Source organism: Lepisosteus platostomus, chromosome 25 (genome assembly GCF_059453375.1).
Source record: "Lepisosteus platostomus isolate fLepPlt1 chromosome 25, fLepPlt1.hap1, whole genome shotgun sequence".
Lineage (NCBI taxonomy): Eukaryota > Metazoa > Chordata > Actinopteri > Semionotiformes > Lepisosteidae > Lepisosteus > Lepisosteus platostomus.
The window spans coordinates 9,483,970-9,500,296 of record NC_142635.1 but is presented as its reverse complement, the minus strand read 5'-3'; the positions used below and the strand labels follow the sequence as shown (position 1 = coordinate 9,500,296).

Genomic DNA, 16,327 nt, shown 5'->3' with positions numbered 1-16,327 from the left:
TCATAATATTATAAAGCAGACACAAAACAAACCTTTTCTAAACTTTAAAGCGCTGGGTTTTCCAAAGGGGCCTTGTCAAATGTCTTTGTGAAGAACACTATCCTTAATTACGTGCAATTTCAAGACTTAAAATCATGACTTCTAAATCACAAACAGAACTGAAAAACATAAGTGTGGTATTATAAGTAAATGATTAATACACTAACATGAGATCTCTTACAGCAATATTCTCAATATCAACATCCACTCTTCAAATTAGGTTTTGATTCAGATGTATCAACAGGCCCACCATAATGAAGAGATAACTTCTATAACCATAAAAGGGCACAAACAAAATGTCAGGGTGAGAATAAAAAACCTGACCCTTTTACAAAAATAAAATAAAAAAGGTCTTCAGGAGTACACTGTTTCACTCCTTCAATCCCAGCAAGAACACACAATGGGAGCCCATTTTACTCTGGCCTGGTGTTAATACACATCAGCTGACTGACTCTGCCAGCTGTTAGACCACTACAAGGGTCAGACCAGGACAGTGCTTATCTGTCTCTCCGTGTGTGTGAGACTATCTCTGGGAGCCTGCGATGGAGGGTGGGCTTTTGCTTGCACATGTAACAACAATGCGAAGAGACCCTGTCCTGCCTGAATTGAAAACACAGAGTCTAGTGGCAGTCTCTGTCCATGTGAAAGGTGTTTTTTTGTTAATCTGAAAGGAAAATGGAGAAGAAAAATGTTTTCGAAATCTGTGTTTCAGAACAAAGGCAGAAAGGGAGAACAGGACAGGACATTTTACCAAATGAACAAATTCACGTGTGCACGTTTCTGATGTTGGGTTTCAGAGCTATTCCTGGAAAAGTACCAAAAGAAATTGTCATGAACAAAAGGACTGATGCCGGGGAAATGGATTGAGATTCTCCTATTGAAATCCTCCTGCAACACCCCTGCTTTGTCTGAGAAGGGGGTGGGGGTTGTGTACATTAATGTACGAAAACACCAATGGGGGACAAAGAAAAGGGGTAGGAAGGAGACACAGCCCACCTGCTCACATCCACTGCCCCATTTCAACCAGCTGAGCCAGGAGACCTGGGTTAATGAACTGAGCCTGATTAATGACGCTATTTTGGAATAGATCACTAAACATTCATTACCTTGCCAGTCCCCTATACAAGGGGATCCCTTTCATTCTAAGTACTGTATTTTATGTACACTGTATATTTCTATAAATGCTTTAGTGAGTGGTTTTAACAAACTGAACTGATGTACCATTCTGAATCTTGGCAAGAACAACGAAAACCGTATAGATTCTTCTCTGAAATAGTCCCATTTTAAAGCTGTGAGATCTGAATAACTCGGCTTCTTGTCCAGAACACCTTTAAATTGTTAAATTAAGTGCAACACTCTTTTTTATTTGTTAACCTGCTGTTTAAAAGACATTTTCAAATTGAGTTCTGAAATACATGCAATTATTTCATCACAACTGTTAACAGATTTCACAAGATTGTATAATTTGTGTCAGTGTTCACTAAGTGAGAAAAAAGAACTGGAACCTGATATTGTCTGTGTTTATTTTGAGCTAAGAGGCTGTGTGTCAAGAGTTTAACAGTACATTCCAGCTCTAAAATTATTCTGCATCATTACTGAGAAATCTGAACTGATGTTGCTCAAGTGGACTAAAAAGCAGGGCCAATACTAAGCAGAACTACATTATATTATTGAGTTATATCTAATATTTGAGAATGGTTCTACTCATAAAAGATTTGTCAATTCACCAATGTTTCTCAAAGTAATCAGAAACTTCATTGCGTCTTTATCTTCTTTCAAATACCCTAGTTACAACAGTAAGGAGATCTGGGCTTGGTCTTAACAAAGCCATTCTGTTAATGCCTTTGCTACTGCAGGTGATTCATGCCACGCAGGCCTCAAAATGTTCTATTTCTCTGAACCTGATGACACGTCCTGGGGTGCAAAGTACAGTAATTGCAGTGTGTCAGATTTAAGTTCATTTTGTGCTGAATTACATCTCACTGTCTGACAGCGTAGTTTTCAAGAACTAGAAGAGCACCTTTAATGGAAGTACATTTAGAGTTTACAATTTGCCTGGGTTCTACCAGATATTTGCAGTTATTCACTGTTGATTGCTTCTGTCTACAGCACTAAAAAATCAGTTGTAGTTGTTGACCAGTAGCTTGACTTTAGGTGCAACTTCTGCAAAATTGAGTCCCGTAACCATCGTTAAAATCCAACAAGAAAAAAAGACTGTGAACTGGGGTATACAGAACAGCTACGGGTGAGACTATAACTTTCTAATAGCAAGAAAAAAGGCCACTTTCACATCAGAAACAAAGAGAGAAAGTTCTGCCACTTCACTTCACGGGAGCCTGTCTACTAACCTGCTGGTAAAGTATGTGAGAAAACAAAGGGAAGAAATCAACTGATTCAAAAAATAAATCTTCCAGTGTGGCGAGCAGTAGAATTTTCTAGAAATCACTCAACTTTTAAGGTAAAGTAGAGATGAAATATTTTCCTAGACAGTCTCCAAAACGTTTTATTATGTTGCGAGAGCTGTTTCCCCATAGCCTGCTCATACACACCAGATGGTTTTGATGAAAGGAATTATTTTCTCCCCTAAATATAAACAGCAGGCAGATTTGAAAAGGAGAAGGGATTCCAGGCTTCCCTGCCCTGCAGAGAATGGGGTGACAGGATAAGGATGATCACCATGGAAACTGAGAGCTGGGGACCAGAAAATAAAGGATTCACCTTCATGCTTCACACTCGTTCCTAAAACAACAGGAATACTGGATGTAGCATTAAGGTCCTGGAAAGGCCTTGTGTGTTGCCTAAGTTACTTATGTGTGTCATAGATTTTTACACGCATGGCTAGGAGTGGAAGGAATCAGTCACTGTGGTGAGGAGGCAGTAGAAATCTGTTCTGTATTTTCCACTGGTTACTGTGCACACTCTGCCTTTTGTTTTAGCTGCTATCAGACCTTTATACCGAGGCTCATACAGTATCTGCACATAGAAAACCGAGCTACCCTACTATCTCAACACCAGTGTTAATAAGTGTCTGTACTAAAGGATACCATCATGGCTGCACCGAGGAAACCGCATTATGATTTTCTGACAAATGAAAAGACTTTGCAGTCCATACAAATCACTAGGTCAGTGCCCAGGAACACACACACGACAGACACTGCAGACTCCTTTTATCAGAAGCTTTAAAAATGCGTCTCATTTCGCTGTCCATACAAAAAGCACTGGTAAATTTGCACAGGCAAATAAAAGTAAAACATCCATATCTATAATGCATACAGCATATAGTATGCAGCTCATGGAAAAACGTTTTGCAATGAAAGGGCTTATGGAAGAGTTAGTCATTTGTACCTATCCACCATTCTTGATGGATAGCGTGCTGCATGAGTCTCACCCTTGTGATTTATTATTGTTCTGCGCAGTTCCTCTTCCATCCATCCATCCTCTAACCACTTTATCCAAGACAGGGTGCAAGACATGGAAACACCCTGGATGGCATGCCCATTCATCGCAGGGAACACACAGACACAAACCCTCACGTCCAGTACATTCACATCAGGGATAATTTTCTGAGAATCCAAGTAACTTATCTGTACGCCTTTGGACTGTGGGAGGAAACTGGAGCACCTGGAGGAAACCCATGTGAACATAGGGAGAACATGCAAACTCCACATAGATAGCACCTCAGACCTGGAATTGAACCCAGGGCCCCAGAGCTGGGAGACAGCGATGCTAAACGCTGTGCCCCCATGCCATTCTGTAGTCACGCTTCTATTCCACAAAAAACAGCAATGAAGAAGTCTGCACCATCATTCACTATGTGTCTTCTAATATTACTATTTCAATAATTGCACAGTTCTTTTCTACCTTATTTTCAAACTAGGGACTCCTTACTCTTGCCAAGTTTAGTGGGATGTGAGACAGATAAAGCACTAAAACACACAGAAATCTTTTCTAATAACGAAAACATGAGAAGTGCCTCACCTGCAAATTAAACAAATAAATCGGCAGAGAGGATCTACGGGAAGAATGGGAAACTTGTAAATATGACAAGGCCAAACAGAAATTCTCAGACGACAGGTACAAAACAATCTATACTGATGGAATATACAATAAACAAATGATTTAGAGAGTAATTCTAATATATGTAATATTTAGGAAGACACAAAATTCCTAAACCTACCTGGATGCGTAAGGAAAAAATAAAAAGCATTGTCACAGAAAAAAAAGAACAAAACGAAAGGCCTATCAACTGAAAGCACATATTAAAAGTAAAGGTTACGTAAGCCACTTAGAAAGTCGGCACTTTTGTTTCCCAATAGCGCTATTGGGAAGCACAGTAAAATAGTCACCCTAGGGGCATAGCTAAAGATAACATCAATATAGGAGAGGGAAGAGACGGTCAGAAAAAAAAACACAACTGGCTTTATTACTGCACATTATAAAAGGAGGAGAGAAGGAGTCACTGTTATGACTATTGCAAATAGAAGATACATGGGCTATAGTACTATATGACAAAGATGCTCAGATATATGTTCTGTGTTATTTATAGAGCTGTCCCAATATTCTTCATGAACAGCTTTTCTGTTACTTAATATATTTGCACACTGGATTTTAATGACAGTTCTTTCCGGACCGTAGCTAGCTTCACTTGCCCGCTGATTGGACAGCACCAGTGCTCAATAAAGAAGCGCTGTGGACACAAAATAAACTTGCGCGGCCGAGAGAATTCTCTGGTTTGCCCAAAAACATGTGGACTGCTAAGAAACATCCTGAATGCCAAACGTGGATTCGTGCCAACAAGGTGTCGTCATGGCAATATGAACTCACGGCGCCTTCACCAGACACTGACTACGGCTTGGGCATTTCAAGACTGACGCGTACCTGACTAGGCGTTAATGTCACGTGTGGGAAATACTATCTTCTGCTCACGAATCGCCAAGGTTCTTTTTGCTCCTCCAGGGCCTCCGTAGAGGTGATGGAGAGGGCTATAGCAAAGCCCTGGGATTAGCCTGGTCCTGGGCGCTCTCATGGAAGTCACCAGGGGCGGCCACTAGGAAACACTGCCTGTGAAAGAGTGCTGCGGGGGGCAGGGACCCGCATATCACAGGAGTAGCTGGGAGTTAACGATGATGAATGGATGTACTCGGCAGGCGGCAATGGTTTTCAATCAGACAGGCCAGGGAGGGGAAGCTGCTTCAAACCTCCTCCTCGGGGACGATAATGCAATCACAGAAACCAAATGGCTGGGCACAGCAAACAAGCGTCGCAGGGCCGTCTATTATTAAATGGCAATCTTCATTACGGCATTAGGCTACGGCGCAACCTCAGGGCATTGATTTTACATCATGTGCCTGCTGGTGCACCCTTTTTCGTTTAGCGAGAGGTCACCCTTGGGCTTGTTGTGGCAGAAGCCCCAGTTCTATTTCTGAATGTAAACGTAGGTATACTCTAGAAAGAAAGTGAAATTCTCGCTGATGGAGCCGAGCGCCTGTAAGACTCAGTGAAGCACGGGTTGTTTTTAAGTTGAGGAGGAGTGTTATGGCTGGATGAGAACTTTAGATCAATTAGCTACCGGGAACCAGACACGTTAAGGGGCTGAATGGTCTCGCAGCTCCTACTATGTCCAAAGCTTATTTCTTTCAAAGAGCACTGACAGTCAGCAAGATCCTCCTTTGAAGTTCCAGAGGAGAAAATCACCACCTACAGCAAAACTGTCACAAAACATTCAAAAAAGGACGAGCAAGTTGTGGGGGAAACAAAACTGCCGATCCTTTCAACCCAGACTCCACATTTCCCAGTGCACGCTGCAGTTTTGCTGCAATTTTTTTTTTTGAAGTGGATAGCAAACGCAGCTGTACACACAGTACGTGCTGTAGGATCAACTGCGGATTTACTCTTTTACTGACTGGCCTATCAGCAGGCACGGGCACGAGGGGCCAATTTGTTTGACAAAAACCGAAGACAAAGCAAATGGGAAAGGGCTGCTCCTGATGCTGGGAAATACCGCTTGGTATTTCTTCCTGAACAAGCACTGCAGGAACCGAGCGGGAGCTCCACTGAGCAGGATGGAGGAAACACTCTAGAGGAACAACTTCCTCCCTAGCTGATATAGCTAGACGGACACAAACTGACCCACTCCACGCCCAAACCCTGCAGCCTCCACGAACAACTTTCAAAGGCTGCTGTGACAAATACGTTTGTGAGATTAAGAAAGTCTGCAAACCCATCTAACTTGTTAGGCTTCTAGTAGCAAAGTAATCAGAGCATCTCATCCAGCTGTTCCTGAGAAGAACAAATGTTTGTAAAAAAGTTCCTCCTTTTCTCAGTTTCATATGCTTTTCTCCTTAATCTCCATTGGTCTCACTTCTAATGTTCCCACTTCTGTTTTGGTTATGAGACAGTGGTACAATACCATGGATGTATCACATTCCTAAGAATTCTTATTCTAGAAAAAAAATAAATTCAAGAGAGAGTGACCTGCAGACTCTATCAAAACAAGTACTAGTGGAAGCTTTGTGCTTCTCATTTTAAAAGCTCCCTAAGGATTTTTAACCTGTTCATATTAAACAGTCAATATAAAAACACTGGAAGGCAGTAAATGACTCATCCAAGTTGCACTAAAAATCCTTTCTCTTTGTGGAATTTTGCCCTTTTCCATTTTGTTATATTGGATTTGATATCAAACATTACTGTTTTAACTGCAAAGTGTTTCTTTTAATAGTTATTCTTTATATAGCTCATTCATATTAAATGCATTCCATATATGTTCCAGAATTAGCCTTTTGACTAGAGGCATGACAGAGGATTCACATTAAGACATTCAAAGCACTGGGTTGACTAACTGGACTAGTTAAACATTTACAACAATAGCAATTCTCTTGCAGTTTTTGATGACTCCAGTGCACATTTTAGCCATAGATTCAAACCACCAAGCAAAGCACAACCTACACGTTTCTTCTGAACCTGGGTTTATAGGTTTATGTTAAAACTCAGGAAGTAAAATAAGTGCTGCTCAAGAGTTAGTCCTAGAAGTATTTACAAGATTCTAAAATTGGAGAATAAACCGCAGTACTGTGAATAAGCAGTTAAGAGTTTGTCAGTAACAATAATTAATAATAATAATTGCTTACACTTATATAGCGCTTATCTGGACACTCCACTCAAAGAGATTTACAGGTAATGGGGACTCCCCTCCACCACCACCAATGTGCAGCATCCACCTGGATGATGCGATGGCAGCCATAGTGCGCCAGAATGCTCACCACACACCAGCTATTAGTGGAGAGGAGAACAGATTAAGCCAATTCATAGATGGGGATTATTAGGAGGCCATGATTGGTAAAGGCCAGTGGGAAATTTGGCCAGGACGCCAGGGTTACACCCCTACTCTTTTCGAGAAACGCCCTGGAATTTTTAATGAACACAGAGTCAGGACCTCAGTTTTATGTCTCATCCGAAAGGATGGCAATATCCGTGAACTTCAAAATGCTAAAACCCACGATCACAAAAGTAGCAGTGGCCTGCTATACGCAGCCAAGGACAGCACCACAGATTCACAGAACAGGAATGAGATGACAATAACAAGACGATTCGTAAACAAGATTCAGAAGAAAATGTCCTGAGATACGTCAGTGCATGTGACCCTATCAACCTTCACACTTCCTTCCCTGAACACAGTCCCATAAATCCCCAAATATCTGTAAACAACATCTTCCACACTTTTTCATCCACTCCAGCTACCGAGCTACTGAATCCCTCTGCTCAAAATCTAGCATGACAAGGGACAAGCCCCCCGATTCACCACAACATCTGCCTAAATACACTGCCAGCTTTCAATAATATCCTGATTCAGAGACAGAAATGTTGAAAAAGAGACATTCCTCATCTTGTGAATCACAAGAGCGGAGAAGACATATTATCTAATGTTTGCTTTTCAGCTGTAATACATGCAATTGACTTGGCAAACAGAAAGTTCTTTTTAAAGATATATCAGATGAACCAACTGGGTCAGTTATCTAATTTAAGTATTTGCTATAGCCTCTTTAGGGAAGTTGCCAAAGGGAAAATCACTGTTCAAAATCACAGCTTAACTACCATGTGAAGGTGCTGGAATTTCATTGACCTTGAGAGTTGATTTAGAGAACAGAGGAGGGGTAGTAATGAGGCTCACTTGAGAAACACACAATAATGTTTCACATTGACAAGGCCCCAGCCTCCAGATATTAACACCCGACAGAATCAATCGCATGCAAAAATTAATCCAGGAGATTGCTTTGTCTCCTTTAACCCTTTTATGGTGACCAGCAATGATGGATGTGTCAAGCCTTTATCTCTCAAAATATCACCATTTCATCTCTTGATTTTCTTCAGGATATCAGTATTAAATTTTTAGACTTCTTTGATGATGATCTTTTGCTCCTGACTGTAAATGGGCAACCCAAGCAAATAGAGATTTGCTATCTTAGGCTAAGAAGAATGCACAAAGGTCAAAGCAACTTCAGAACAAGGGTAACAGGCATACAGTTCACTGCAAATTAAATGAGGATGATGAAGTTGTTCAGATCGTTTCTCCACCACCACTAACTTATATTTAAATCTGCACCATGCACAAGAATTAAATCACCGCTTAGCCAAAGCAGCAAGGAGCAATCGGCAGTGAATGCTAAAGAAGAATTATTTATTGCAGTAATAATGACCAGTATGACAGACTCAACAATATGGATGCATTGTCCCATTATTTCATCAAGCCCAGCAAAGATACGGCCAAAGTCAATTTCAGATGAAAAACCTTTGCTTCATATAAACCCACGAAACAGCCCTTGGCTTTGTTAATTCCTACCTTGTGACAATGTGGCCTTGGATTTATATCTTGTTTAACGGCTTCCAAATACCTTTATAATGTGATCAGGAAGCAATAATGTTACATGATAGCATAACATCACTTTATTGGCCATATACAATTTCTTGCATTAGGAATTTGTCTTTTCGCATACCCCAGCTTGCTCTCCATGAGACACAGACACACAGACAGGGAGAGAGAAGCCTGGGGTCAGGGCGCAGGGTCAGCCATTGTACGGCACCCCTGGAGCAGCTGGGGTTAAGGGCCTTGCTCAGGGACCCAACAGAGTAGGATTCCTCTGCCGGCTGCGGGATTTGAACTGGCAACCTTCCAGCCACAGACGCAGATCCTTAGCCACAGAGCCACCGCTCCGCCCTCTGATATACTGATATACAGTATTCCTGATGCAGCTTCCAGACATAGACCACAGCCTTGAGTTGCTTCTCCAGGCAGATAGGTCTTGTTTTGACAGCAGCTGGCCGAGAATAAAAAACATTTCTAACATACCAAAATGACCCGGTTGGAATGCTTCCAACATCACACAACACAATCAATACACTTCATACTGGTGGGTGCCATCTCTTAAGTGCTTTACAATGAGTTATGCAACAGGAGGTCACAGAAAAAGAGGTACACTCTAAAAAATCAACACAGTACGTCAAATGTCAAGGACTCAATAAAAAAAGCACTTCCAAAAATCAAGCATTTTCAAGAAGCATATGAACATCCACTAGGTTTTTTTTCTAAGCATGGCTAAAACACAAAAAACATCTCAGAATGGCTTGCTAAACAGGTAAACCAGCCCCCAAAACAATGAGTCTGTGTGAAAGACTGTACATTGAAAGAAAGAACAGATTGAGCTTAGTAGGCTCCAAATACTTTTGCAATCTATGATGGATACCAACTCAAAACATGCAAAGTCACGAGTAAGATCTGATAAGGGCATCACAAGGGCCTGCATCATAGTAACTCACCAAGTTCCAAAGTAAGTGTGTGACAGAGCTGAAACAGCGCCCCTTTGTCAGCTATCTTAGTGAGTAGTGAAGAAACAGGGAGTCACACTTCCACACAGAAACAAAGTCTGGAACATGATCACCTGACTCTTTTCAAGGAGCAGCTGGATGAGGCCCTCAGATCAATTAGTGACTACCAGGAAGCAAACAAGAAACAGTACATGACCTCAGTGGACACGTGTCATCCATAATCTCTCTTCCCTTCTTATGTTTGTAACTCTTTATGGAGTAGCATCTTTAAATTCAGCCCTAAGCCCTAAAATACAAGAATCTGAAGCAGATACTGCATGAAATTCAATGTAAACAAGTCCATCTAAACCCTATGGTGTCCATGTATTTGCTACATCACTCTGCTTTTTCCCTTTTATTTTCTACTAAAAGACTGACAGTGACAACGGCGTAAGATCATAAGAAAGAATCGGAAAGAAAGGAACCCTGCTTTGGTTGGTAGAAGATAATTGATCCAATGATCTCAGCCAGACATTTCCTGAAAGAAGCCAAAGAAGCTTTTTTCAGACTCCAATTAGAAAAAAAAGACTGGATATTTGATCAATTATCCTTTTCACCTATACAGAAAAGATCCACCATTAAGCACATTTGTCATATAAGGGACAGTGGAACTTGTCCTCCTGATTTACTCCTTTCCTGTGCCCTGAAGAGATTTATGACTTTTATTGTCCCTGCTTTCTTTCAACAATTGAATAGTTGGTCACTCTAATAAAGGCAGCTTTATTCAAATGCCTTTTGATCTGTCTAACACAGGAACTCCCCAATAAAGTATAAGCACAATCACAACATATGCTCCTAGAGTATACCTGCATACAGTCAGAAACAGGAGATTTTCATTCACCAAACCGAAAGATCCTGCTCTGACATCTCTAATACATCCAATTCTGTATTACATCTGACTAAAATGACACAGCATTATAACTTTAGAACAAGACTGCCCAGTCCTGGTCCTGCATGATCTCTATGTCTGGGGTTTTCTGGGGTTACTTTAAAGCTAAAACACCTTATGAGTTAGGAGAAGCTGCTGAATGGGTCCAATTAATTCAGTAGCTAGCTGATTTCACTAGCTAACCTGCACCAGCACTCCAAGATCAGGATTAGACATCCCTGCTTTAGCACAGAACATTCCTGTGAGGTTCTCTGTTTGACAATCATAGGCACAGGACAGCAGGTTGCTGCCCTCTGTTGGATTAGATAAGAATAACACTTTTCCTAAAAGACCTCTGTTGGAAGCGTTTTGTAATTCTCCTTTTTATAATAACTGTTTGCTTTTGTGAAAAGCTGACAAGTTAACAAATACAACAACAATAAAGTAGAGTACTACTGTTTCAATTACACTGCTTATGTAACTTAACCTCAACTGAGCAAATGCATCCTTAAAGCATGATTAACATCAGCAAAGCGTTTGAGGAAATAAATAAATATTATATCCTCCTTGCAAGCTTTACAAAGCTGTCCTGCTGTGGCACGATAACAATCAGCAGCTTTATTGCAATGAATTATAATTCAAAGCATACATACCCTGCACAAACGTTTTTTTTCTTAATTCCAAATGTTCAAAAACTCAGAATGAGAAAGTTATTTTTAGTTAATATCCTTATGAATCCTGATGTATTAAAGCAATACTGTTCCCCAGACTTCAGTATTAATACCTGTGTTATCCCGGAACAAATTCTGTTTTTCATCATCTAATCTACCTGGAAAAAGAGATAACAGCACAGAGGCGTTGTGGAAAAAGTACTGTTTTCAACTGTTTTAGCAGTTCCTAAACAAAATGTCAGTTCCTGGGTTTTTGGTTGTTTCATAACTCACATTATAATCATCGTCCCTTTTCATGCTGTGGCTAGCTATCTACAAAATTGGAAATACAGTAATTCTCCTTCACATTAATATAGGTGAAAAGAGCACTGTTCATTTTACTGACCTCTTCTAAGAACTTTGTACCGCTATTCTTTATAGCCTGAGGGGCTGTCTCCAAACGTTCAACCACTAGGAATAGGACCTAATGCCTTATGAATAACTGCCATGAGAACTGGGTTTAACTCCACCACTTACTGCAATGTAATGTCTGTAGAGAGACCTACCAGCATGCAGTATGCAAGTTCAACCGTGCTCATGAAGTGAGTGAGTACTACCATTGAGAAAAGAGCTATGATTGCAAAGAACACGAAACAAGAAGAGGGCATATCCATCAGGTTTGATCAATATAGCCGATCGATTTGTTCCAATGAAGTTAGGCATGGCCTCACTGTCCAATCCTTCAAAGCTACAGTATGTACTGTATATTTAATGGCCGCCCAATATCAAAGGAAGCTGAACAACCAATTTAAAAAAGAATACTTGTTAAGCTTTGAGAACAGGAAGCGGTTCTTTTAGTGAGAAACATACCATTTTGTTTCTGCTTTCCTACGAGGGGAAAATGATGCCAGGCAGTTCCAAAGGAAATGCAAAAGTCCAGAGAGGAATGCTGCAGCCTGGCTATGAATTCTATTCCAGCAGCAACAAACCCCACTGCTCTACACTGAGGTATACAAGCCTGAGCTGGCCTACTGATGAAGCACTGTGCCCCCTTCATTACATTACAAATCTGCTGTTAGCCTTCCTAGCATTCCCAATTTTTACCATAAAACAAATATAAACTCTACAGCAACAATGTATCCAATGATGTAAAAGACAGATCCATTCATGTAAAATAAATCCCTTCATTTTACACAAACTACTTTAGGCATTTACCAGTTCAAACAAAGGATTCTTATTAACTTTTCACTGGTGTTTCAGTTGTAACCAACTGAACTACTGCTAAGATGAGACAAAAATGTGAGAAAAAGGTATGGGTCCTTCTCTGCATTATATTTAAAATCTCTGAACTAAGACATTTAATCCAATCTAAGCCCTAATGTTGATCGTAAGGTGTGGTAACCTCAAACAACAGCTGTATGGAAGGAGGTCATGGACAAGTAGGTTACTTCCATGTAAAACAAGTGCTTAAATTAAATTATAAACCAACCTGTTCCCTTGAGTCCCCCACCACCATCACACCCATCCATAAGTCTCTATCTGTTTTGAGCTCTTAAGTGCAAGGCAGCATAAATGGAGGATGTGATTTCCAAATCAACAGTAAAACACAGAAATTGGCACAACTGGCTGGGCGACACTGAGTGTAGGATGGAATTAGTCTGGCAGGGACCCCAGCAGGCAACCAAGGAACTTGCAGGCATGCAGTGCTGTCGGTGAAGAATGCACCTCTCCTCCAATCAGCCACGAACCTGCGGTACAGGGCTGTGGTGCCTGTGACACGCTAAAATACACGTGGCTTGAGGTTCTGCCTATATTTCCCCATGATCCCTATACGCGGTCGCGGAGCTGAGAGCCGAGATGTGAAAAACACACAGCTCCAGAAATCACCCGGGGATAATAATAAGAACTGGCAATTCTTAAATGTTGTGAAAAATAAAAAACCCTTCCTTCTGGCTCTTACCTGCACGGTTCCAAAATCAACGTTTTCATAGTGGAAATGGGCACATTCAGCCAGCTTTGGAAAATGTCCCTTTGTAAAAGACAGCCTGAAAAACAAGACATACAATAATTGCAAAACATAAGACTTCTTCTTAACATTCCGTTCTTTAGTATGGATGGAGCTCCAGCCCACAAGATCAGATATTGTTACTGACTGCTCTTGTCATTTTAATTTCAGTATAAGCCTGAATCAGGTTCTGGTTTTAAAAGCATATGCAGTAAAAGACTGAATACAGAAGAATTAAACTTACATGATGAAAAAAACAACTCAACACGTCTGTTCTTAACAGTCTTGGGAAACATTCAATAACTTCCAAGTTTGTCTGCTTTGCATGCTGTGTGTTGCTGGAGTATTTAACTTTCAAAGGCGTTGTCAAATAAAGAACCTGTCTTTCCGAATTCACTGTTACATCAGCTCTGTGAAAAGCTCCCAAAGGTGCCCTTTAAATTGCAGGCCAATATTGCAGTAGATATCTTCCTGTGTATACTGTTACTGTTTCAAATTCCTAACCAAGAGGAGGAGATAACTTTTTTGGTAAATTGTACATCACTGTACAAACTGGAATGTGGCTCTGAAGTTAGGTGTGAAAATAAACAAAACACGTGTAGAACAATAGGAAATGTAACGGCCCATCTTTATTGACATGCCCTGGGAACTGAAATGATGGCAGTGATGCACAGTGCTTGCTCGCCACTCACAAGATTCTACTCTATTTTACTCCCCTTTCCTTTAAATCTGAAAAACTGAGCAGTAGTGACAGCTACAGACTTTCTATCGGCTGTGGATGAGTTTGAGAGATAGAGACAAATTTCACCTGGTCCAATAACATGAGAGATCCCAACACAGATACTTCTCTACAGATCCAGTAGGTCAAGGAGGCACTCACACAAACTACTGGCCGTGTGAGTAAGTGCGCACTTGCTACAGGATTACTTTGAACTGAATAACTCCCAATTAAAAATAACATACTGTACCCCAAAGTATTCTCTGAGATTAAATGAAAACACATATTATGATGCCTTCCAGCAAAATCAGCTAGAAGGACTTTCACTTGCTGATCCTCTTTAGCAATTCAGTTCTACTGAATGGCAGCCCAGTAGACAACATTTAGATGTAATCTGAAACCATACACATTTGAGCTGGTCTATTTGCATTAAGGTTGGACTAAAAAACAAAGCTTCTTTAGAGTGAATACTATGAATGCACTCAAGAGCTCCTATGTGATTAAGAGCTGTATGGATGACCTACATGAGCAAATGTTACAGACTTGACTGGTACTGCAGTGCAGTGCACAGTAATGTTTTCTACTGCAGTGCATGCTGTTGTACTATATTGTAATGCAGGGCATTCTTTTATGCTGTACTGAAGAGCAGCACACTGTACTAGATGCATCTTCTATTGCATTACGTGGCACTTTAGAAAACGCTGACTTACTTTTTGACATTTTTCACCTTCATGCTGGCGGTGCTGCCGCAGGATCGTAGCGGGGGATCTACTGACAGCTCGGGTATCTCTGCACTCCTCGCCTGTCCACACACACAGACACAGACGCGCACAGACAGCGATTAGCAAAGAGCACTCCGTCAGCACCACCTCTGAAACTCCTTTCTGCCTGCTTGCTGAGAACTAAAACCCCCAGAACTGGGAAGACAGTCAAAGGGAGAAGGGTGGGGTGACATATGCATCTGCAAAAGGACTCTGGGGACCCAGGCTGAGAACAAGTAGACAACAGTCACTAGATGAAAGAAAAAAAAGAAAAGGGGAAAGAAGAGCAGGAAATGATACAGTCGATCTGAAATTTTATACTGCAAATCTGGCAAAGACTAAAGATTATCTTCAGCAGTCCTCACAGTGAACACGCATATCTTTATCTGCTTACATACTATGATAAAAGATGTCAGCACTGAAGAATCCTTTCATTACACAATTTCATGTAAAGGGCAAATTCATAATGACATATTGAAGAAATGACACTTGAGTTTCGAAACGTGGATTTTGAAAAATTTGCCCCGTTTTGAGTCCAACTTCTCTGCTCAGCGCTGAGATTTTAAAGTCACACTCATGAGGGAAAACAGATCCTTAAGGTCTCTCAGAGGCCAAGCGTATAAGTCACGTCAATGCTTATCCAAGCCAATGTTTTTACACAGGAATTTCACCCCCTAAAAATTCCAATGTTCGCCATAAAATAAAAGAGCTCCTCCCAAAAGCTTGTTGAAAACCTCAGTTCTCAAGATGGAGGATTACAACAAAGTGGGCTTTTGTGAACTATTTCTGGTTAACTATAGTACCAAGAGAAAAGCCTATTTGAATACATCTTTCTATACATAACAAGGAAAATTAATGCTTCCTCTCCCACAAGGAGGCATAGCAAGATCCTCTCTTGTGAAATACACTGCGTTCTTTCTAATTCATTTATTCTATAGGTTCTGGGTACTTCTCGTAAAGTGTGCTCTATTTGCCTACATTTTTAAGCCAAACAAGTATCTAATCAGAGATGACTCCACACCTTTTCAAGGTTTTGTTGCCTTTTATGCTTGTGAATCCAATGTGTCATTCTGTGTCATGATGTGTCATCATACTCTAGAAATATGACTTTGACAATCTTACGGGAGAAAAAAAAAAGATTTGCTTTGTGAGTACTGCCCTCATTGCACAATTAGCCTGCGTGTACAAAGACACAGAAGGTGAAAAGTGGAGTTATAGACCTTTTCTGAAGTGACTATTTTCATTTTCACTATCTTCTAGGTCAGACATTAATGTGCTGATTAAATAATCTTTCAAGTCTGCATGACTTTTTTATGACATGCTGTTAAAGAAAACATTGGTGAAAGCATTAAACACATAACAACATTAAAATGGCTGTATTTAAAAGTCAATATTTTTCCTATTTGTAAATAGGCTTCAAATAATCAA

The 16,327-nt window shown here is 40.6% G+C and overlaps 1 protein-coding gene and 1 long non-coding RNA gene across 6 annotated transcripts in view; one reads left to right on the top strand and one right to left on the bottom strand.

The window, feature by feature from the left end:
• LOC148641048 (uncharacterized) overlaps positions 1 to 16,327 on the top strand; it is a 637,701-nt gene that overhangs the window by 149,253 nt on the left and 472,121 nt on the right. The gene's annotated exons all lie outside the window — the stretch shown is intronic.
• The window catches only part of arhgap32b (Rho GTPase activating protein 32b), a 161,163-nt gene that overhangs the window by 70,990 nt on the left and 73,846 nt on the right, over positions 1 to 16,327 (bottom strand). For all 4 annotated transcript variants that reach the window (XM_088619725.1, XM_088619727.1, XM_088619728.1 and 1 more), the window contains exons 4-5: positions 14,849 to 14,940; positions 13,376 to 13,460 (exon numbers count right to left, since the gene is read on the bottom strand). In XM_088619725.1, coding sequence (XP_088475851.1) covers positions 13,376 to 13,460; positions 14,849 to 14,940 — 177 coding nt within the window. The remainder of the gene's footprint in view (positions 1 to 13,375; positions 13,461 to 14,848; positions 14,941 to 16,327) is intronic.